Source organism: Apaloderma vittatum, unplaced genomic scaffold (assembly GCF_000703405.1).
Source record: "Apaloderma vittatum isolate BGI_N311 unplaced genomic scaffold, ASM70340v1 scaffold18532, whole genome shotgun sequence".
Lineage (NCBI taxonomy): Eukaryota > Metazoa > Chordata > Aves > Trogoniformes > Trogonidae > Apaloderma > Apaloderma vittatum.
The window spans coordinates 60,855-83,184 of NW_009702129.1; the positions used below are offsets into that span (position 1 = coordinate 60,855).

General features: G+C 45.8%; 1 protein-coding gene across 1 annotated transcript; it reads left to right on the forward strand.

Annotated features, from left to right (window-relative positions):
• Positions 1 to 5,662: 5,662 nt before the first annotated feature.
• Positions 5,663 to 20,539, forward strand: LOC104281442 (ovotransferrin-like). Its single transcript, XM_009879437.1, has 17 exons — positions 5,663 to 6,007; positions 8,096 to 8,259; positions 8,470 to 8,578; positions 9,928 to 10,119; positions 10,317 to 10,449; positions 10,865 to 10,920; positions 12,133 to 12,302; positions 12,428 to 12,614; positions 13,712 to 13,866; positions 14,619 to 14,712; positions 15,165 to 15,200; positions 15,848 to 16,006; positions 17,007 to 17,151; positions 18,057 to 18,121; positions 18,692 to 18,876; positions 19,688 to 19,874; positions 20,299 to 20,539. The coding sequence occupies exons 1-17, from the start codon at positions 5,965 to 5,967 to the stop codon at positions 20,334 to 20,336; spliced, it is 2,118 nt and encodes a 705-aa protein (XP_009877739.1). The 5' UTR covers positions 5,663 to 5,964; the 3' UTR covers positions 20,337 to 20,539.
• The last annotated feature ends 1,791 nt before the right edge of the window (positions 20,540 to 22,330 follow it).

Sequence of the window (22,330 nt, forward strand, 5' to 3'; positions counted from 1 at the left end):
ATCCAAAGGGTTGATCGGCATGGACCACTGGCTGGCAGAGCAGAAACCACTCCTGACTTCAGCAAGGAGGCTGGGGAGTTAGTGTTGACTTGCTCGAGAGATGAGGTCAAGAAAACCGTTTCCTCATCGATGTTGAACCAGTTGGTGTTTGCTGCAGCTGGGGGTGTTCACAGAGATGAAGTGGAGCAGTGGCACTGTCCTGCAGAGCCGCTGTACAAGGCAGAAAGGGTCAAACTGCTGCTACCTGGCTGTCAAGCTGACACAGCTTTCAAACCTAAAACCGCAAACTTGTAATGGCATGACACCGTTAAGCAGCTCGGGACAAGGGGTTACCGTCTACAGCTAGGCTTACTGCTCTGAGCCGGGAAGAGCTGTTTAAAATTGACAGAGATCTCTTTGTTTGCTGTGTGTGGTTTAGAAATTAAGCAATACTTAGAAGCAAATATTGGTTGAAACATCAGCTCCTACTCTCCAATGGCCAGTTCAGCTCATCCCAGGTAGAAAACAGCATATTGCAACACAGTTAAAACCTGACACCAAATATTTCTCCTAGCCAGCAGGGGAAATAGGTTTGTGGCATTTCCTGAAAAATAAACTAACCGTGATGACTCTGGAGTTGGAGCACAGCCTCAAAATTGACCCGTAGGCCCAATCAGGGCCTGAAAGCATGTTGCTGGAAAGATTGCCACAGCTCTCCAGGTATTTGTCAGGCCTTGGGAGCCACAGACAATGCCAACCTGGTCCCAATGTGCTGTCAGCCACAGACACACTCACCAAGCTGGCACTCCCATGGTACAGCTTAGAGCTCCTGCAAGCCCCAGGCTCCAGGGATGAGTGAGTGTCTCCCTCTTTCAGGAGAGATATGGTGTTGGGCAGAAGGGATGGGATTTCCCCTGGGTGCTTACACTGACCAGGTAAACCAGGTCCGCAGAAGCCCCCTGACTTCTCCCTGCCCTGCCTGAGTACCTGAATGTTGAATGAGAGAATGGTTTGAGTTGGAAAGACCATCTAGTTTATCCCCCCTGCCATAGGCAAGAACATCTTTCACTAGGTCAGATTGCTCAAAACCCCACTCAGCCTGACTGTGAACCCCAGGGAGGGGGCATTCATAACTTCTCTGGGAAACCTGTTCCAGTGTCTCACCAGCCTCATAAAAAAATCTCTTCCTTATATAAGATCTAAATCTACCTTCTTTCATTTTAAAACATATGCTCCTTTTGCTGTTGCTACAGGCCCAGTAAAAGATCTCTCTCCATCTTTCCTATAAGCCCCTTTTATATATTGAAAGGCCACGGCATGGACTCCCCAGAGTCGAGTCTTCTCCAGGCTGACCAACCCCAACTCTTTCAGCCTGTCTTTGTAGGAGAGGTGTTCCAGCCCCCTGACCATCTTTGTGGCCCTCCTCTGGACCTGCATGAGCAGGTCCATGTCTGCTACTGGAGAGGCCAGAGCTGGACACAGTACTCCAGGTGGGGTCTCACCAGAGTGGGGTAGAGGGACAGAATCACCTCCCTTGAGCTGCTGGCCATGCTGCAGGATACGGCTGGCTTTCTGCGCTGCAATTACACAGTGCCAGCTCATGTCCAGTTCACCACCCACCAAGTTCTTCTCTGCAGAGCTGCTCTCCATCCATTCACCATCCAGCATCACAGTCTCCCCTGTCCTGAGATGGGCACTGTTGCCAGCTGAGTAACAGTCTTGCATCTCACCCTGGGCTATTGACAGAGGAACAGGGAAGGTGATCTGGGAAAATGGGTTCCCAACAGGCTGGTCTTCTTGCCTTCACCTGCTGTGACGTGACCTGTAGGGCCAGGACAGGGCAAGAACTTGAGCCCAGCTTTCACAGGTGACCACACTGATGTACTTGTCATGGGCAGGCTCCAGTCTTCTCTGAGCCACCAACTAGAAATTCTCATTTTTAGAGCCAACTCTATAGACAAGCCAAAAGTCCTGATCGGTGTATATTGCCCTCTGCCCTTGGTCCATCTCACCTCGAAGTTCGATTGATTACTTTTTTTTTTTTTTTACCTCCCCTTCCATTTTCAGTGCTTTTTATCCCTAATGTCTTAAGGTGAGCTGGGTCTTCATCACACAAATGCCAGCCTGATGATCCCTGGGAACAGCAGGATTAGTTCCAAAGGCCTCCACTGCTGGATAGGAGCACCTCTACAGAAATAACTGCTCCCAAGGGTCAGGCAAGATGCCTGTGTTGATGTGGTTCCTTGATCACAGCTTTGCCTCTCCCTGGTTAATGTTTTCCTCACATGCACACACCACCAGAGTTCAGGTCCAGCCTCCATTCAGCTGTGCTGGCTCCAGGGTGAGCTCTGCCGTGGGGAGCAGACAGCACTGTGATAAAACCAAGCCCTCTCCCAGATACTTGTGCCAGCTCTAACTTTATCCCAGCCCAATTACAACAAATGTCTTTTCTTTGGGACACAACCAAAATTCCAGTCCAGCCTCATCTCAACCACAAAAACAGTGTGATTTGCAGTACTAAGAGAGATGTAGAAATAAGCAGTATTATTTTACTTAGCATAGGGATGAGCCCTGTTATTTTCTTGAGGTTCAGATGTGTTTATGCATCACCAGTGACCCATGGTTGGACAGAGGGTGTGCCAATTTTTATTTCTTCATCACTCATGTAATTTTTAGCAGCATCCTCTTTCTGAAAACAGAACATCCGGGATCTGTAGTGTTGCAATACAAGTTCGTTAACTTGTCATATGTAATAACAATTCATCTTGTTTCATGAAGATGTATATTATAGAAGACTTGATGCTTTTTGGGTAACAAGGACAAAGTCCAAGAACCATTGGCTTAGTTCTGTCCTTTCTGGCAAAGCTGCTTCTGCTTGCATGAGCCAGAGCATTGGCTTCTTACCTTAAAAGACATGAAGAATTTCCATTGCTAGTAAGAACTGGCCCTCATGGTTCAGTCTTAGCTTAATCAACCAGATAGATGCATTTGGACCTGGGAGGAGCTCTGTTTTTGCAGAAAACTGTGCACCCAGGCAGTGAGGTATGGATCTAACCAGAACTTGTAGAAACGTGTGTGTATTTAGTGAGGGGGAGAGGACTCCCGGAGCGAATAAGTGTACATTTTCTAACACAAAATTTGGAAAAGCAGTTTTCTGATGGACATTCAGGGCAAGAAGGTTGCACCAAGAGGTTTGTCCCTCCTGGACTCCATTTTGCAGCTGGAGGCCACCCAGAGTACTTTTATCTTTTCATCCAAGGCTTCCTTTGGTGGGATGTGCTCCTCAGAAAGCAGCATCTTGGAGGCTTGTTTGGTCCTTTGGAAATCAAGGTCTGAGCCTTCCTGATGGCCTAGAGGACACATCGCCAATCTGCTGCGCTTCTGCCATTAGACACCTCTAAGGCAAGCTGCATGTTGAAAGAGTTTCTTCTCCCCAGAGCTGCTCTGTGTCAGGCTGGAGCAGTGATCTTGGCCACAGGAGAGGCAAAGCCACTGAAGGAGCAGAAACAAGATGGGCGCAGACCAGAAGGTGAATGGAAATCCGTCGTGGAGAAATGTAGGGTTTGGTAACATCAAAAAGAAGTATAGAAACTGCTCTTTATGTGGCCAATGACTTTCCAGTTGACTAATAGCTGGACAACTGGAAATCCAAGAGGCTACTGGTAAAGCCTGGAGGACAAGAGGTAAGCAGTAAAATTTATTGCAGTCCAAGATTCTTCCTTTGCCCCTGGGTCTGCCCTGATGCCATCTGGGAGGGTAAAGAGTGAAAACCACCCATCATATCACCATATCACAACCATCTCCTCAGCAGATACAGAGAGTACATTAGGGATGGAGGTGAGATTTGAGAGGAAAGGAGCAGTGCTTGGTTCATGTAAAAAAGGCTGGAAATGATGTGCAGAAGGCAAGATAGTATGGGGTCTTCCAGCCACTGCTCTTCTGTCACTTGAAAAGATCCTTTATGTTTTCCAAACTTTCTTCTGTGTCTTTCCTCTTCATCTGTCATGTGGCAAAAATTACCTTTATCTGCTCTGGCTACTGATGTAACTACTTAGTTTGTGAAGTCAAGATGTCCAAATGTTTTCACCACTTATGTGTGCTCCAAATGTTCACCATTTATTTACGTGCTCAGATATCTTTGTTTTTTCAGTTGTTCTGTAATTTCTAGGCTCTCTCAGGATAGCTGTTAGAAGCAGCATTTTAGAACAAATTGACAAAAAGCTATAGAAGAATCTTGTGGGATAGCCTCCTGTGAGCCCTTGTGCCTCTTCTTCCCATGGACAGGGACATTGCTAAGACTACCCTGAGTGAGGCAGGGAGCTGGAGATGGATTTCACTGGCATCTCTGTGTCTCAGTGGAGGAAGACCTTGGAGACTGCTGGAGTAAGGCTTGTAGTGGGAGCAAGTCATTCCCCTAGAGTTGCAGTGTGTTTGGAGATACTCTGGACACAAGAATTACTGATCTTCTGGGAAAGCAGGGGATGAAGGGATGAGAAATAGGAACTAGCCATGCTAAAGGAACTGCTAAAAATGATGCTGAAATAATCAGCATGGCCAGGAGTGCCTCTCACTCATCTTGTAGGGACCTCCAGCAGTGGTGGAGGTGAACATTGCTGGCAGCCCACTTCTCTGGGTCACTTTGTAGACCTATATACTTGACCTTACACTGGGTTCCCACCTGCACTGAAGCCATTGTGGGCACCACCATCCCCCTGCAGGTTGATGTGCCTTGAGCCCGGTGAGGAGGGAGAAGAGCCAACAGCCAACCTAGGGCTCTTTCAGCTGACCTCAGCCAGAAGCCCACTGTGGGCAAGCCCATGACACTGCTGCCTGGAAGGTGTGGGCAATGGGAGAGGAGGGACAGGTGCAGAGGATCCAGAAGATCACAAAGAGAGGCTGGTGCTCTTGAGTGCAAGCCTGGGAGCTGGACCTCACCACTGGGCTTCCTACAGCACTCTTGCAGCTTTTGTCAAGCAGACACAGTGGGTGGATCAACCCTGGCAGCTGCTGTCTAGGGATACTTCCAGGTGCTTGTGGGCCAGCTGATGTGGTCCAGGGACTCTCAGTTTGCATGTGCCAAAGTCAACCTGAAGCTGGTCTTGCAGCCTGCAGGAAAGATTGGGACATTGAGCCTGGGAGAACATCATGAAGGCAGAACTTATTGGTCTGCCCCACTGGTCCTGACTGCAGGGAGATAAATCAGGAGTGATACAATCAGATGAAGAAGTTTTGCAGAGGAAGGGGGAGAAGGGCAACTGCTAATTTCAAAATTTCCTCCCAACTTCATGCCAAAAATCTTAACAAAGGTGCAATATGTTTCCTTCTAGCCAGAGCTCTTATTGTACTGTCTGGTCACTGTCACTGGCTTTCATTGCCTTGAAAGGAGCAAGGAACTTGCCAGATCACGTATAAGGAAGATTTACTGCCTTTCAGGCCCATTGCCATTGCCAAGAGAGCACAAGGGAGCAAGCAGGCACTCAGGGTGCTGTAAGCCAAAGGGTAACGGGTACAAGAGCAGCAGTTACTAGCAAATATGCAAAACTCAGGACTAGATCCAACAGGGAATTTTTGAGATTAGGCTGCATGCAAGGCAGGGGTTGGCTAGCACAAAGAAAATAACCCTTCCTGCGGTGTTTCAACCTGCAGGGGAATTCAAATGTCACAATTTGGGAATTTTCCACCTGAAGCCCCTTGTAAAATAAAAAGCGCCTTGCCCTGCTCTGACTCCTGCCTGCAGAGGGGTTCAGTGCCAAAGTGAAAGGCTTCCTAAAAATGGGCTGATCCAGGGAGGGGGAGCGATTTAGGAGCTATTGAGAAACAAGGAAGGACAAACAGGGTTAGGTCATTGCTTCTGCAAACACAGCCAGGGCTGTTCCTCTATAAAAGGGGGAGAAAGCGGTTCCAGAGGCATCACAGACTTGGAGGGGACAGTCTGTGACCAAGGCTGCTGCAACCCCTCCTCTGCACCTGACTCCCCACTCAAATATGAAACTCGTACTCTCCACTGTGCTGTCCCTCGGGATAGTGGGTAAGTGTCTGCTGAAAGCAGTTTTGGGGGAAAGAAAGAGTCAAAATCTCCCAGAACTCCAGGCTTTCCCCTTAGCAAGTCTGTTTTAGAGCTGCAGCATGTGCCAGACCCAGGCAGCTGTGAAATAAAAGACAGGATGTAAAGTGGTGCTTGCTTTGACAGCTGTAGATCTCTGTCAACAATGATGGTATTTTGAGCATTAACAACAGCAGCTTTTTCCTTGGACCAGCCCATGGATGCTGGAGGGAGGTCTGCAGCCCCCCACAGCTTCTGAGCACCTGTCTGGCAAGGAGTAGGGATGCCCAGCACCCATCCCCAAGTTGGGGGCTTCTCAGGAGAGTCTCTGCACTCCTGCTGCTGTAGGGTGAAGGGAAAAATCAGCCTCAGCTCAACTGCTGTGCTGAGAGAGGAACAGGGGTTCAGCTGGGGAGGGGGAGAAACCAGACATGATCTGCCTGCATGTATGTTAGGTTAAACCTGAAGGCAAGTGAAAATAAAATAGAGCTTGAATAACAGAAGACGCTGCATGCTCCCTGTTCTGATCCTGCACTGCTCTATCCTGTTGCTGAGACTGCAATTGCTTGGGCTTCTGTGTATTTTATTCCTAAATTGTGCTGCTGCAGAGTTGGCTCTTCTTGAAGAAATTACTTCTCTCTGCTAGCTCTCTGCTTGTGGCTTTGGAAGGCAATGGACAGGCAGCCATGGCAATATTACTGCCTTCTACATCTGAGCTGGGGACCCTTGCCTGGAAAGGGAAAGAAGGGTCCCCTTCTTTGAGGAGGCAGTGGGTCTCTTCTGATCCCCCATAAAGTGTGGTGGTGATTAATGTCCTCCGGTGGGAAGTACTCCCTGTGCCTCTGGCTTCTGAGTGTCCTCAAGCACCTTTGTTCAGTACTAGCATGCAATGTATTATTAACTGTGAAGAGTCTCTTCTCTTTTCCTGCATGGAAGGTGCCGAGATGTTGCCCATAAGCTCTGCAGCAGAGGCTGTGGCACTTGGACTTGTGTTGCCTTCCCAATGTTCACAAGTGCAGCCCGTATGATTCCCTCAGGAGGTCCCTGTCCAGCCTCTGCCCAGGGCAGGATGGTTGCCAGTGCTAGATTACAGTTACTGTGGCTCTGTGCAGTCAAGACTTGAAAAACATAGATGATGACAGCAGAAATTAAGGCTAAGGATTCTCTCTGTGGCCACATTCAGCACCTTCGCTGGGAGGTGGAGAGGTGCCTGCTGGCAGGGTTATCGCTCAAAAATCAAGTAGGAGAGAATATTGCAGAGAGAGAAAATGGAAATAGCACAGGTTAATCTAGAAATGTTTGAATGAAATGTGCCATCAAGGGTTTGGAGAGAGCGAGCTGTACATGCAGCCTCTTCTCTGTGCAGTCCTGCCAGAAAGGGGCAGAGTTAAGGCAAAGCATGAAACACAGGCTGGCCATATACTTTAACTGTAAATTTCTAGTGCTTCTGGTGTTTCAGTCTCTGGTCTCTGGTTTCTGGTCTCCAGTGCAGCCAGTCAGCTGCATTTACTGTTTGGGGGACTCTTAGGAGAAAGGACTGTGGAGGTGGTATGGCATCTCTGTAACTGGGTGTAGTGGAGGAGGTGAAATATAAAGAGACAGGTAAATATGTCAGATCACCTAGTTGCCAAGGGGTCACATGTGGCAATGCACTGCAATTAGTCTGGCCTGGTCATTGCTGCTCTCTCTCTGGGGTTATTTGCAAAAACATTGCTTCCACAGACCACCTTTTCTCTCATTTTTGCAAATGAGTTTAATTTTTATCAAAGTGTGTGGATTTGTTCTCCTACTCCTGTGGATGTTGTCATGAGCTCAGGCAGCTTGAATCACAATGCTGTGCAGGACATCCATTACCCAGGGACAGTAATGATCCTCCCAGATGTTCCTCAAGGTACACATCAGGCAATAAAAATATGTCCTTCCTCCATGACTTAGGACATGTGCAAGGGACATCCTGCATCCGGTCACCTTGGGCCAGGACTGCAGGGAACAAGAGATCATGTTTTCACAGAGATGCCTTTTCTCCCCACATGATGCCTTTCTAACTGACACTATTTCTGATTCTTCCTACAGCTCTGTGTTTTGCTGCTCCCCCCAAGCCAACCATCAGATGGTGCACGATATCCTCAGCAGAAGAGAAAAAATGCAATGAGCTAAGGGACCTCACGCAACAAGAGAGTATTACACTGAATTGCCTGCAGAAAGCAACATACCTCGATTGCATAAAAGCCATTTCGGTGAGTGGGCAGCAAATTTCTCTGCTGGGGACTGAAGATGTTTTAGCAGCATGGAGAAGGTTGCTATTCCCTTTTAGTCACTGACTGTTACCTGTGATCCTCCTGTAGAGAAAGACTCACCCACAAAGATCCAGGAGAGACTCCAGGGAAGCATTTTCTCCCATGCACCCCTACTCTTTGTTTATTGACCAAAATCTTTTTGTTGTTTAGAATAATGAAGCAGATGCCATTAGCTTGGATGGTGGTCATGTTTTTGAGGCAGGCCTTGCTCCGTACAAGCTGAAGCCCATTGTTGCTGAGGTCTACGAACAAAGTGGAGGTACATTTTAATATTACATTTTTAAGCCAAGTGGTGGCAACAAACTGAGAGTGCAAAGGCCATCTTTTCTACATAGAGCTCCCACATTATTTACTGGGGGTGTTTGAGATACTCCCCCTGGCTTCCAGATCCCAGAGGGTAAAGGGTGGAGGACAGTAACACCAAAAGGTGAGTCGTCATACATGGTCACAGAGTGACTGCAATGGAAAGAGGGAGAGCCAGTGCCCCATTGCTGACAGTAGCTGCAATGAAAGTCACTGATCCCTTGATGATGACATGGCCATGGAAGGTGAGCACCATGAGCAGAAATCATAGACCTTTTGAAGCATGTCATAAAAATTGTATTACTCTCAGAGATCTTCTACTTTTAGTAACCTTGAAATATGCAGGTAAATCACTGAGTCAAGTAGCATAGATAACCTGTGTATCTTCCTGCACGCTCGTCAAGACAGAAAAAAAAAAAAAAGATTGAAGAGGCAACAGCATTGCCAGTAGTGGTTGGGGAAGAACACCCAGTTGAGATTACTGAGGCCAGAAGTGCAAACAATGCATAGGGGAAAAAAAAGTGCTTTGCAGCAATATTTCATGATTAGAGTTAACTCTGTTTCTTCAACCCTACTCAGTCTCTGTACCATTATTTTTCTCTCCCATCTTTCTCTTGGGAGCCAAACAGATAGTATTTCCCCATTTTTGTCCATCTCTCCTCATGCAACCCCACCATGCCCAAAGCTCTCAATCTCTTCTGACCTCTGCCCTGGAGTTCAGCCTATTTGTACACAATATTCAGAATCAATGCAACATAGCAGAGTCATTCTCAACACGGTAGCTAAGAAAATGCAGATACTAAATGGAAAACTGTGGTCTCTACTGCCCCTAAAACTCATTTTATTCATCTGAAGCACGTGATGGACTAGGTATAACTTTAAGGACTAAATGTGGAATTTCAGTCTTGCAAGGCTTACATGTACGCTTCAGTGGGCAATGGCATTTGAGAAATTACTTCCTAAGAAGATTCTCCAAAAAGTCTTGTTGAAGCATCCTTACAAAACTATGGGCACATCTAACATCTCCCCAGTGGCAAAGCATTTTGCAGTATGCATAAGCATTTTGCAGTATGCATTTGCATTTTGCAGTATTTTCAGATCATTTACCATTACAAGTGGAAATGCGCAGTGCTGGTTTGATATTGGCAGTGTAGCTTACCCCTAAGAAAACGGGAAGACCATGAGTGTTCAAAGTTGCCAATTATTTTGAAGTGGAGTACTTTATTAAATCAGAGGTTTCACAGGATTTGAAGTGTTCTTAAGTCCTGCTTTTTCATTGGTCTCATGCTTTTTCCCACATTGCAGGCTCCACAACCAACTACTACGCTGTGGCCGTTGTGAAGAAAGAAACAGACTTCACAATCAATGACCTGCAGGGCAAGACATCCTGTCACACGGGCCTGGGCAGGTCTGCTGGCTGGAACATCCCAATTGGGACACTCCTCCACCGGGGAGACATCAAGTGGGATGGCAAAGACTCAGCCTCCATTGAGCAAGGTGTAGTGAGAAATGGCAAGATAAATGGGTTGATGTTAAGCCAGGGATGGTGGTACGGTGAAAGCAGTGTTGCCTGACCTTCTGTGAAGGTCCAGAGGTGGCTGGCAGAGCAGTCATTGACATTCTTTGTGCATCCCCTCCCTTCTAGGTCTTTGTAAATGTGAATTTTAGACTAATTAATTCTTTCTCATCCATAGCGGTGGCCAATTTTTTCTCTGCCAGCTGCGTGCCTGGTGCCACCACTGAACAAAAATTGCGCCGTCAGTGCAAAGTGGACAAATCCACATGTACCACATCAGCATTTTATTCTGGATATTCTGGAGCTTTCTGGTGAGTGAAAGTTATATTTCCTCTGGGAAAATATTGTAGCCCTCACATAGCAAGTTTTTATTATACTGAGGAGGGCTGTGTTGCAATCAGGGGTCCTGAGGAGATTGAATTTACAGAACAACAGGGAGTGTTGGGAATTAAAGATCTAATTAGTAATAACTGTCAGGCAGTTAGCGGGAGATGAGAGAGGCAGCTGGGTTGTACGATTTTGCACAGACTTAAGAATGCACAGCATTAGCATCGTGCTAAGCATTACTTCTCTGCCACTACATTTTCTTCCCTATCAGCATAGCATTTTTGGGGAAGACAACTGCTCTGCGGTTGCAGTTTGTGCTGAAGTAATTTGCTGAAATAGGAGATAGAGAGCCACAATGTCTGGTTTTTTTAACATCCTTTCTGTTCCTCCCATCTGTAGCTGTCTGAAAGATGGAAAAGGAGATGTGGCTTTTGTGAAACACACAACTGTTCAAGGTAGGCCTGCAAAATCACTTATTGACCTCCTTTCTAGTCCAACCTCTCGCTGCCACTCCATCCTACAATTAATCTATACTGCACAGGCTTTCAACCCTCTCCAGGTTTGCCCCAAACCTCTTTTCCTTTAGAAATGTTTTACATACTGTGTGTTAACTCACTCTTGTTACTGAGAAATATGATTTTTGGTGAGGTCCACATTTCCTTCTTTGAGGTCCTTCTTTGAAGAACAAAAACCTGTTTAAGTCCAGTGATATTATCCTTGGTGCCATATCTCAGAACCAGATGCAGTGTTATGAGAGAAAATGCAGGGTGAGCAATTGTGTAGGTAAGCATGCTCACCCATCTCTCTGAGAGGGATTTTTGAGAGAGTTCAGCCCACAGCAAGAACTGACTAACTCTGAACTTGTCAGGGATAGAAGATGGCCTGGCATGCCCAGGACCTGCAGTGAGCTCAGTGGAGGGCCACCAAGATGGTCATAGGGCAGGGACCTCAGAGCAGCCTGCCTGTACCTACCAGGAGGCTAGCAAGAAGGTGGACAGAGGAAATATGAGAAACAATAATTATAAACTGAAGCAAGAGAGGTTTGGATCAGATACAAGAGGAATTTTTTTCTCCTTCAGAACAGTCAAGTAGTGGGACAGGTTGCCCAGAACAGCTGTGCACTCTCTATTCTTGAAGGTTTTCCACCTGGAGCAATCTGGTGTGCCCCTGCTTTGAGCAGAGCCTTGGACCAGAGATCTTCAGTGGTCCCTTCCCACCTGAATTCTCCTGTAACCCCATGACCACAGATCTGGGCTGTTTTCATCCTTGACATTGGCTACAAACTGCCCTTCACAGACCATGTGTGGTTCCCGACCTGCTCAATCCATTTGTATGGTGTTTGTAAATCAGTTTGTGTATGCATCCAATTGAATGTGTCTGGATGTCTAGGCACTGCTGCCACATAAGTCCTCTTACTGTGGGATTAGTTAGGAGAGAAGCAGAGATAATCTCTCTTTCACAGGCACACGTATTCTCCTTCCCGCATTGCCTTCATATGACCATGATAACCCTATTACCACTGCAAAGGGAGTGTGTGTAACCTGTCTTCTGCAAAGAATTCTCCCCCGAGCTTCAGCAGAAATAAATGCATTACAAAGATGCCCCAGACTGGGTTTTTTTTGTTTATTTTCATGATGATGCAACTCATGGTTCCTCCTTTCTTCCAGAAAATGCCCCAGAGGATAAGGATAAATATGAGCTTCTGTGTCTGGATGGCAGCCGTCAGCCTGTGGACAAGTACAAAGAGTGTCACTGGGCCAGGGTGCCAGCTCATGCTGTTGTGGCTCGAGATGATAATAAGGTTGATGACATCTGGAACTTTCTCGAAAAAGCACAGGTACTGTCAAGCTCTCCCTTCCTCACCCTAGCACCCCCTCTTTGGTCCTCTGGCTTTGCTCGCTCTCCCCAGATTTCCAAGTGCTTTGGTACAGTCATTTGCTGATTATTTTTCCCTCATGGCAGGAAAAATTCGGCAAGGGTACAACCAACACCTTCCAACTCTTTGGGCCACCTGTTAAGAAAGACACAGGCTTAAAAGACTTGCTTTTCAAAGACTCTGCTATAAAACTAAAGCGTATCCCAGCACTGATGGATTCACAGCTCTACCTGGGCTTTGAGTATTACAGTGCCATCCAGAGCCTTCAGAAAGGTAGGTAAACCATGAAACACTACTGTTATGTCAGTGTGAGCTGTGTTGAAGAGATGAGATTGAGATGAGATGAGATGAGATGAGATGAGATGAGATGAGATGAGATGAGATGAGATGAGAACAGCAAATATGTCTGGGCAAAAGGAACAGGATGTTTTCAAACACAGATAGTATTCTCTGCAAAGTATTTCCTGGGAAAGGTATTATCATTAAAATTACACAGTCTTCACAAACGTCACTTACATCAACAAGAGGAATTTGTTGATTCAAAAGTCAAAATAGCATCATCACCACAGTGACAAAGGTGGAAAATTTATACACACTCCACTCCTGGTCACTTCACCATGATTACAAAAACAAAAACTGCCCACAGTTATTCAGCTCGTGGTAGAGATTGGGCATGATAAAAACTGCTGCTTAAAAAACTGATTTTGGGACACAGGAGGAAGGAACATCCCAGCATATCAGGCCCAGTATTAGCCACCTGAGGGAAACAGTGTCTTTTATTTCCACTGAGACTCATCAAGTATTTACTTATCCTGCTTCCTGAGAGTCAAGCATCCCACAAATCACCTCCAAAGCTCCCTTAAAACATATAGTTGCTCAGAGGTTTCTTCAGTAAGTTCAACTGCTATGGCATTTTTGGAAGGGGGTGCATGGGACTTCATGTAGCATCAAAACAGATTATTCAAACATAACTAGGTTGTATTTTTCCAGCGTGGTCTGGTCTTAGTCTAGCGGCTGTCTGGGCTGTGAAGTCTGGAGAAATGCAGAATATATTAGAGCCAGCAATATCAAGTACTAGTAACACAAAGTAGTTTAATGGCTGAGAAGTTTTAGGCAACACAAACCTGCATGAACTGCTTGTGTTATGCCGAAATTCTCCTTTAGGGCCTGTAAGTTGATTTTTTGAGCATCCTTCAGCTTAAGAATTATCCCCTATATTGATGCCAGCTCAGGACTTATTAAACAAGAAGTTTTGCAGGGTGGATATACAGAGAGTTTCATGATTGAGTCCCACGTACCCAGAAAGTACCCCATTTGTAGTGTTGTTTTTCAATAGGCTTATCCTTGTTTTTCCTCTGCTGGCTTTACAGATCAATTGAACTCCAACCGCAGAGAAAACAAGACACGGTGGTGTGCAGTAGGCAAGGATGAGAAGAACAAGTGTGACCTCTGGAGTGTGATGAGCAATGGGGAGGTAGAGTGCACTGTGGCAGACAACACCAAGGACTGCATTATTAAGATCATGGTATGGGTTTTTTTCCTTTTCTTCTCCCTGTGAACCTTTCAGATGAAGTGCAACATTGCTTCTTTCAGCCTGGGAATTGATGGGGTGGAGGGGAGGTGGATTTTAAAATAAAAATGTTGGTAGCTTTGTGAGAAATACAAGTGGACAGAAACCACCCTCATCACAGGGAAAGGGCTTGACTAGTTTTTTAGCGATTAACATTTTTTCAAAAGATTTTACTGGACAGTGCTCTTTCTTGAGGTTTCCTAAAGAAAAAGCAGTTTAATGGTGTGAAGAAACTTTTTATTTGGAAAAGGCAAAAGACAAATATTGTAAAATGCAGAGAACAACAGTTGCCTACTTAGAAGGGCAGTGATTGCATAGTATAGACAAAGATGCTGGTGGCAGCTCAGAGGGCTGGATTAGTACTATGAAGGCAGCACAAACTGCAAACTTGAAAGGACAGCTGAGATATGTAAATCTGCCTGGCAGGGAAGCAGGCTAGGAGAGACACACGCCTGAGCCCGCAAGTGCCTAGGGGAAAACTGCTGCTGGAGGTGGTTCGAAGCACACAGGAGCAATAATATCAAAGCTCTCTCTGCTTGCACTAGTGAGACTTCATCTCACTGTCCATACGCTAAGGGATGGCCTCTCATGTCCCTCTAGCCCCAAGCCCTTCTCCTTATATCAAGTGCTTTTACAATCTGATTTCTGAAAAGTGCCAGTCTGGGAACATACAGGGTTGTTTCATCGCTGCGCTTTGTTCATTGCAGAAAGGTGAAGCAGATGCTATCAGCTTAGATGGAGGTTTTGTCTACACTGCTGGTGTGTGTGGCTTGGTACCAGTGATGGGAGAAAGCTACGATGGTAAGCACAGCCCAGACTGCCCCTCTGCGTCCAGGTAGCAGGGAACAGGCTAGTGCAAAAGCACTGTCTCTATTCTGAAATCCAGAAAACAGCAGCAGGGCTGCATTCTGCAGAAAACACACACTGCTTTGAGGCAACTCTGCTTACCACTGCATGTCTTGTCTTTCTGGAAAAGTGAAACAGCCCTGGAAGAGTGGATGTTGATCGACACAAGCACCTCCAGCACCCCTCTTCCTTAATCACGTTCCTGTTTGTTAGCATCAGCCTTGGTAAAACTAGTTGGTTTAGCTCAGAGGAGCAGATGGAGGCTGTGCTTTGTTCTGTTGATGCACGAGGTATTACCTGAAATAGCCACTTCTTGAATGAAGTTTCTGCAGAAATTAGTGAGCTGAATCCTGTTTTTGATTTGCTGTATCTTTTACCTAATATCTTCTTCTTTTTCTCTCCCTCAGATTACAGTCAATGCAGCAAAGCAGAAGGAAAACCAGGTAAGTACTGCCAACAGAGGGACAGAAAACAGTCCTAATGGATATAACTAAAATAATATATATGCAGCGATGAGTGGACAATAAATGGCCAGTTTCCACACAGAGTGTTACCATGACTAAGGTAGATTATAAAAATTTGGGAGACAAATTTATTAATCAGATGGAAAGCAGACATCAAGGCAAATCATATGTTAGCAGCAGAGATTTGCACTCAGTTGCTGCTGTCTGGAGCACAGTCACACCATAGCAATGCCAGGGCTGTAAACATGGAATAAGGGTCTGCGTTGTAGCATTAAGAAATTGTTCTTTATAGAAATGGGAAGAGGGAGGGGGTTTGTCCTTTGCTAAAGAGGGAATAAGAAATTGTCATGTATGTCTTGCTACAGCCTTCTCACATATCCAAGTGTTAAGAGTTTTGGGGGGCGGGGAAATGTCAGAGATAATAATTTCCCAGGAGCATGGCAGGAGTAGATATATCACACCTGCAAGCTCTTTCACTGTTGCCTGGCAAATCATTTATATCGGCAAAATATTTCTCTACCCTGTTGATAGGTGCACTCCTTCAAGTGGAGCCAATGCTCTCCTAAGGGAACATGGTGGGATCCTTGAGTCAGTCTTTAATTCTTCTCCATTTTATCTTCTGAAAGCATCCTACTTCGCTGTGGCTGTTGTGAAGAAATCTGATAGCGAAATCACATGGAACAATCTTCAGGGCAAGAAGTCATGCCACACGGCTGTTGGGAGAACTGCTGGCTGGAACATCCCCATGGGCTTGATTCACAACAGGACAGGGAACTGCAATTTCCGTGAGTTGAGTTTTCTTCAAGCTGTTTCTTCAAGCTGGGAAACTGCTTGCAAAAATGCTCTCCCTTAGTTCATCTGATATTGAAAGTTTCTTATGCCTCAAAGATTCCCACCTGGAGGTGGGAAACGGAGAAGATTGTTATTTAAGCTTTCACTGAGTAAGGTTTTAAGCTGTTGTTGACTGCTCCAGTATGAGACACAGCATGTCAGCTGCTTTGGGGGGCTTTGCTTTCCTTTCACATCTCTGCCCTTCCCTTTGCAGCAGCCCAAAAGGCATTCCCAAAAAGGGAGTATAGGCTCCCTTTGGGAGTATAAGCACCAGTCCCACTCCAGTCCCAGGTGTAAGGGGATTGGTATTTGTGCAGGGTGTGGAGTGTGGGTAAAGGATGTGTTTATGATTCTCAGAAGGGAGGAGAAGGGAACAGGGGACTGATGCTGATGTCTGTTCAAGAAACTGACCTGACTTGCTGACAATAAGGGGGTAAAAGCCTGCACCAGCTCTGGGACTTTAGAGATTGCTTAGACGAGCAAACTTCGACACCCAAATTTCAATCAGTGAGAATTATGGTCCAGCAAATATAATTTGAAAACATTATCAACCAAGGCAAATAAAAGGGAATCTCTAACCACAAGATACTTGTGTTGTTAAGTTTTAAATAAATGTTAAGTTACTAACAAACACAACTCTGCCAACCCATAAAGGCTGCAGATTCTTGGGCTGGCTCTGAGAGAGCTGGGGATGGTTTGCAGAAAAACCATTCTTCTTTTTACGCCAAGACAGTGCCTATTGGATTTGAGCCGTAGGCCCTGCTTCATTATCAAAAAGGTTTGTAGTGAAAACTGGATGCATGTGATTTGATGTCCACTGAATTGTGCTCCTTCTTACAGCCTGTTTCCAGCCCCCAGTGACTTCTAACACAAATGCAGTGCGGTAATGTATTATTAAAAGAAAACCTAACTTTTCAGTGAAGGAAAAGTGCATTTTTCCTATCCTGTCTTCAGATGAATACTTCAGCGCGAGCTGTGCTCCTGGGTCTCCTCCCGAATCCCGTCTCTGCCAACTCTGCAAGGGCTCAGGGAGGATCCCGTCTGAGAAGTGCGTTGCCAGTAGCCATGAGAAATACTATGGATATACTGGAGCTTTCCGGTAGGTGGTGGAAACACTCAGCCTGCTCTCAAGTGCTCTGGGTCTAACCACAGGGTTTATGGGTAGATGACATGCAGGGTACAGCCCAATGTTGATGCTGATTTGCTGACCTCTTTTTCTCCATTACTCCACTGAAAGTCTGTAATATTATACATATGCAACATGGTTTTTGTTTATGCAGCCTCCTGCAAAATGATATAAATGTTCGCATTCAGTAAAACTAATGTCCTAGTGTCTCCAGGCAAACCTGGAGAGACACAAGCATTTTGGCCAGGCTTCCTACAATGGCAGCAGTGCCACAGTTTTAACGCAAATAAAGAGTGTTAAAAGAGGTGAACCTGCAAACAATGCTGCCACTGGCCACTCCCTCTTAAAAATGCTGCTTACTATAGTTAAAATGAACCATAACTTCTAAAAAGTGCAGAGAACAGCGGTCAGCCCCAGTGTCATCTCCTCTGTACCCACTTAGTTTCAGCTCAAGCCTAAGAAATTCATACTGGGCATGAATTTAAAAAGAGAATTAATCTTGTTTCATTTATATCTAATAAGAGACCATTGTCCAGGGTTTGCAGTCCTTCTGATGCAAGTTAGTGTTTTTACAAAGCTACTAACATGTGTAGGCAGGCATTGCAGAAAGCAAACTGAATTCTGATCCTGGCCAAACTGCTTCTTTCTGACACTAAAATGAATCAGCTACTTCTTGTGTGAGACGGATGCATGTCTTTTTCCAGACTGTGTTGAAAAACTGTATTTCAGACATCCTTAAATTATTCATGGCAGGGCTTCTAGACCTGGCTGTTGTTGAAGATCAATTTTACAAAATAAGATATAGGTCAGAATCAAATCTGCAGGAAAGGGCCAGGATTCAAGCAACCACATCACCTGCCTTTCTTTTTACTTCTCAGGTGTCTGGTTGAGGCAGGGGATGTGGCCTTTATTAAGCACACAATTGTGGAGGAAAACACTGAAGGTACGTGGTTATTCTGTTGCACAGGTCTCGGCAGGGCTGCCTTCCCCTATCTGCATTATTTTTTTCCCAGTGCAGAAGGTACTAGCAAACTTTAGCTGCTTGTCCTGTCAAGCTCAACCCTTCCCACAGGATGAACCGAACTCAAACATCAGCATGTGCTGTCTGCCCAGAGTGGCTCTTCCCAGGCATTTCTGCAGAGACACCTTACTGCTGTCATTTCATTTCAGTTGCTCAGGTGGTCCCTTAACGACAGGCTTCTGCCTTAACTGCGCAGCATTCTAGCTCTCTGCCGGAAAATTAAAAGTTCAGTTCACGTCTCTGAAAGCAACGGCTGAAGTTCTCCAAGCATTTCAGAAAAATTGCAAGCAAGGACGGAGATGTAACTTAATCTCTCAGTCTGCTCTGAGAGTCTGACTCATACCATCGATCTTTCCTGAATTTTACTTACAGCCTCCTTTGTACATGCCAAGTCTCCAAGTGCCAGTGCACAAGCAGGCAGATGCAAATGGGAGACTGATGTTCTTCTGCTACAAAACATCTCTGAATCTCCAAACCAAATTCTCTTTACAGGCAGAAATAAAGAGCCCTGGGCCAAAGGTCTGAAACTGGATGATTTTGAGCTGCTGTGCACTAATGGGCAACGGGCAAATGTAATGGATTACAGGACCTGCCACCTGGCCAAAGTTCCTACCCATGCTGTGATCACACGTCCTGAGAAAGCAGAAAAAGTCCGTGAGCTGCTGCAGAGACAAGAGGTCAGTAGCACTGACAGTGCAGGAAATGTTCTGGGTTTGTTTTTATGTGGCATGTCTGCATGTTTAGAGCAACGATGGTCTGAGTTTCCCCAGGTCAGTGTAGCATGGAAGACTTTAACTTACCGATATGGGGTGACTGCCTTCTCCCTTAGCCTCTTCCTTCCTCCATCCCTTCTAAACTGCTCTTTTTCCTCTGCCACCTTAGCAAATAGACTTTTAGATAACAATTGGATCTTAATGGTTGCTTTTGTCACACTATACTGTGTGACATGAAGCTATTGCCTCCTCAGGCTATGCTCTTGCAGGTGTGTTTCAGAAACTCCTCTGGTCTCTAACCCAGCTGGGTCAGGACCGTCCCAAGAAAACAGCAGCTTCCCTGCACACACAGAGTCTTGAAGCTACTGGTGTAACCAGGTTAAACCAGCTCCACTTGATTTTACATGAGAAACAATGGTTGCTCCACCTTCAGGGTCTGTTGAGAGGCACCTAGGGAGCCAGTGCGTTTTCCTTTCAAGCCATGGCTAAGGCATAGGGGCTGCTGGCAGCATCTGCTGACGGAGTCTCTATGTAGTAGACATGTTAAAGTGGAAAAAAATTGTTTTGACAGTCATGCCACAACTGTGCCTACCACTGAGAGAACCCTCATCTAACCAGACAGACAGCAGATTCCATCCTAAATTTCTGGAGCTTGGCTGGGGACTCCCCTGGATGATAGTGAAGAACTAAGGACTAGGACCCAGGCTTGTACGAGCTGAATCTTGCCAGCTTTCTACTTTTTGCATACACTTATGTCTTCCTGCCTTTATTTCAGAAACTGTTTGGAACAAAAGGAGTCGAGAAAGACAAGTTCAAGATGTTTGAGTCTCAAACCAAGGACCTTCTGTTTAAGGACTTGACCAAGTGTTTGGTCAAACTCCGTGATGGAATAACATATAAGGAATTCCTCGGAGATGAATACTATGCTTCAGTTGCTAGCCTCAATACCTGCAATCCATCAGGTAAGTGTAACAGTCCCAGGGAGAAGTTCGTGAATTGCAGTTCTTAGCCTCACAGGTACAGACAGCTGCTTCTGTAGCTATTTATTTTTTTTAACCAAAATGAGGATAACTCACAAAAATCCCAGCATACTTTTCTCAAAGTTCCTTAGAAAACAGTCTTGAAGTCTCCCGCTCTGGCATCAACGGGAAGCAAAGATTTTTATTCATCTTTAGAAATTACACACTTTGAGAAATGGTAAAAAGAACCCACTCTGGCTCATCAGTGTGTGTTAATTGTGATCTGTGGTTAACACACATATTTTTTGTGGCACACTGAATGTATTTTTCTATGTGATAACATAGTTGGCATGGCTTGTTGTGTGCTGGTGGGGCAGGAGTATTTAAAAGTGGGATCTGAACCTCTCCCTGTACTTTTTCTTTTCAGATCTCCTCCAGGTGTGCACCTTCCTTGAGGACAAGTAGCAAGATGGGAAGGACTCTTTCTGGAGTGAGGAGAAACTTCAAGCCATGACTCCTCTCTTGCCCTGAGCATGGAACACCAACCTGCAGAGGGCCCTCTGCCTTCACTGCTTTCTCTGCACTTCCTCATCACTCTGAAAGTGGCTGTTCGAGACTTCACCGTTCTCTACTGCCATCAAAGCAAGAAATAAAATCTCAAATCTAAATGAGTGTCCTGAGATTCTTCAAAATGGTCCTTAAGCCCATTCCTTCCTCAGTACTTTTCACTGTAGGTACCAATGTGGCTATTGCCACTTAAGGCTATTGTTGCCCGTTAGAGAAATTTGTTTCAACATTTGCCAAAGCAAAATGGATTAAATACACCCTAGAGCCTAATTAACAAATGTTTCGTACTCTGTGTGCTTTTGCTTCAACCAGGTTATTCTGTTATCTCCCCAGCAGTTGAAATCTGGCTGGTGTGGTTGGCTCTTCCTATGTCTGTGTCAGGGAAGCTAAAGGGTGAAGAAGGAAAAAAAACCAACAAAGCAAACAAAAAAATACAGTGTTTGTAAGATGGAAGGTCTGTTGAGGCTCTCTGCTTCAGAGGAAGAGAGTCTAAGGTAATCCAGCAGCTCCCAGTCCTGCTGTCAAGGCAGGTAGGGAAGAGCTGCTGAGGGCAAAAAGATGCTAAGAGCTTCTGGCATTGAGGGAACTAATATTTTGATATGCTAACAGGGATGATTTTTGGATGAATATGGATGTGTTGTGAGAAGTCTGCTGAATGGACTGAAAACCTTTGAAGGCAGAAGTATAGAGTGTGATGGGAATCAATGAAATTTAGTTCCTTACATTTATGTAGGATGAAGTATGCTGGATCATAGAATCATAGAATGGCCTAGCCTGGAAGGGACCTTAGAGATCATTTTAATCCAACGTCCGTCATGGGCAGGAACGCCACCTCTCGACTAGATCAGGCAACACATGGAGACTGAACGGGAATTGAACCTGCAACCTTGGTGTTATCAGCACCATGCTCAACCAATTCAGATAAATAGCTTTTTTAACCTCTTCTTAAATATTAGCAATGGAAGAGATACAGTACTTCCTATCAGGTGTAGGCTCTTGTCCCATAACTAGAAAGCATGGAAAAAAAGGAACCTCACTGGATGATCACAGAGTGCGAAGGGACCTTCAGCGTCTCCAGTCCAACATCATGCTCAAAGAAAGGGGTCAACCAGGTTGCTCACAGCTTGACCCAGTCGGGCATTGAGAACCTCCAAGAATGGTGACTCCACAACCTTCCTGGGCTGCTTGACAGCCCTCAAGGGGAAGAAGTTTCTCTCATACCCTCTCTGATTAGGGGACTCGAACATCTCTCTTAGAAGAAAAGGCTGAGAGACTTGGGTCTTTTTAGTCTGGAGAAGGCTGAGGAGGGATCTTATCAATGCTTATAAATACTTAAAGGGTGGGTGCCAGGAGGAAGGGGCCAGACTTTTTTCATTGGCGCCCAGTGACAGGACAAGAGGTAACAGACACACACTTGAATACAGAAAGCTCCATCTATACACGAGGAGGAACTTACTTATTTTGAGTGTGGCAGAGCCCTGGAACAGGCTGCCCAAGAGATGGTGGAGTCTCTGTCTCTGGAGACATTCAGAACAGGCCTGGACACCCTCCTGTGCAACCTGCTCTGGGTGAAGCGGCTCTGTCAGGGGGTTTGGACCAGATGATCTCCAGAGGTTCCTCCCAACCCTGAACACCCCGTGACTCTGTGCTGCCATTGATCCTCATCTGGCACCGACCTTACGAGCCGGGCTCCCTTCTCCTGCTGTCTGGTACAAACGTGGCCCTTTCTTCTCCAGACTCAACAAGTCCTGCTCGGCACTGGGTGAGCCTCCAACCCCCTGGCCCCCCTGGGGCTCTCACCTGCACTTGCTATCCCTCATGGACGCCTTGCCTCAACAAGGGGACCCAAAGCCAGACGCAGTACCCAGATGGGCCCAGATGTCTCAAGGTGT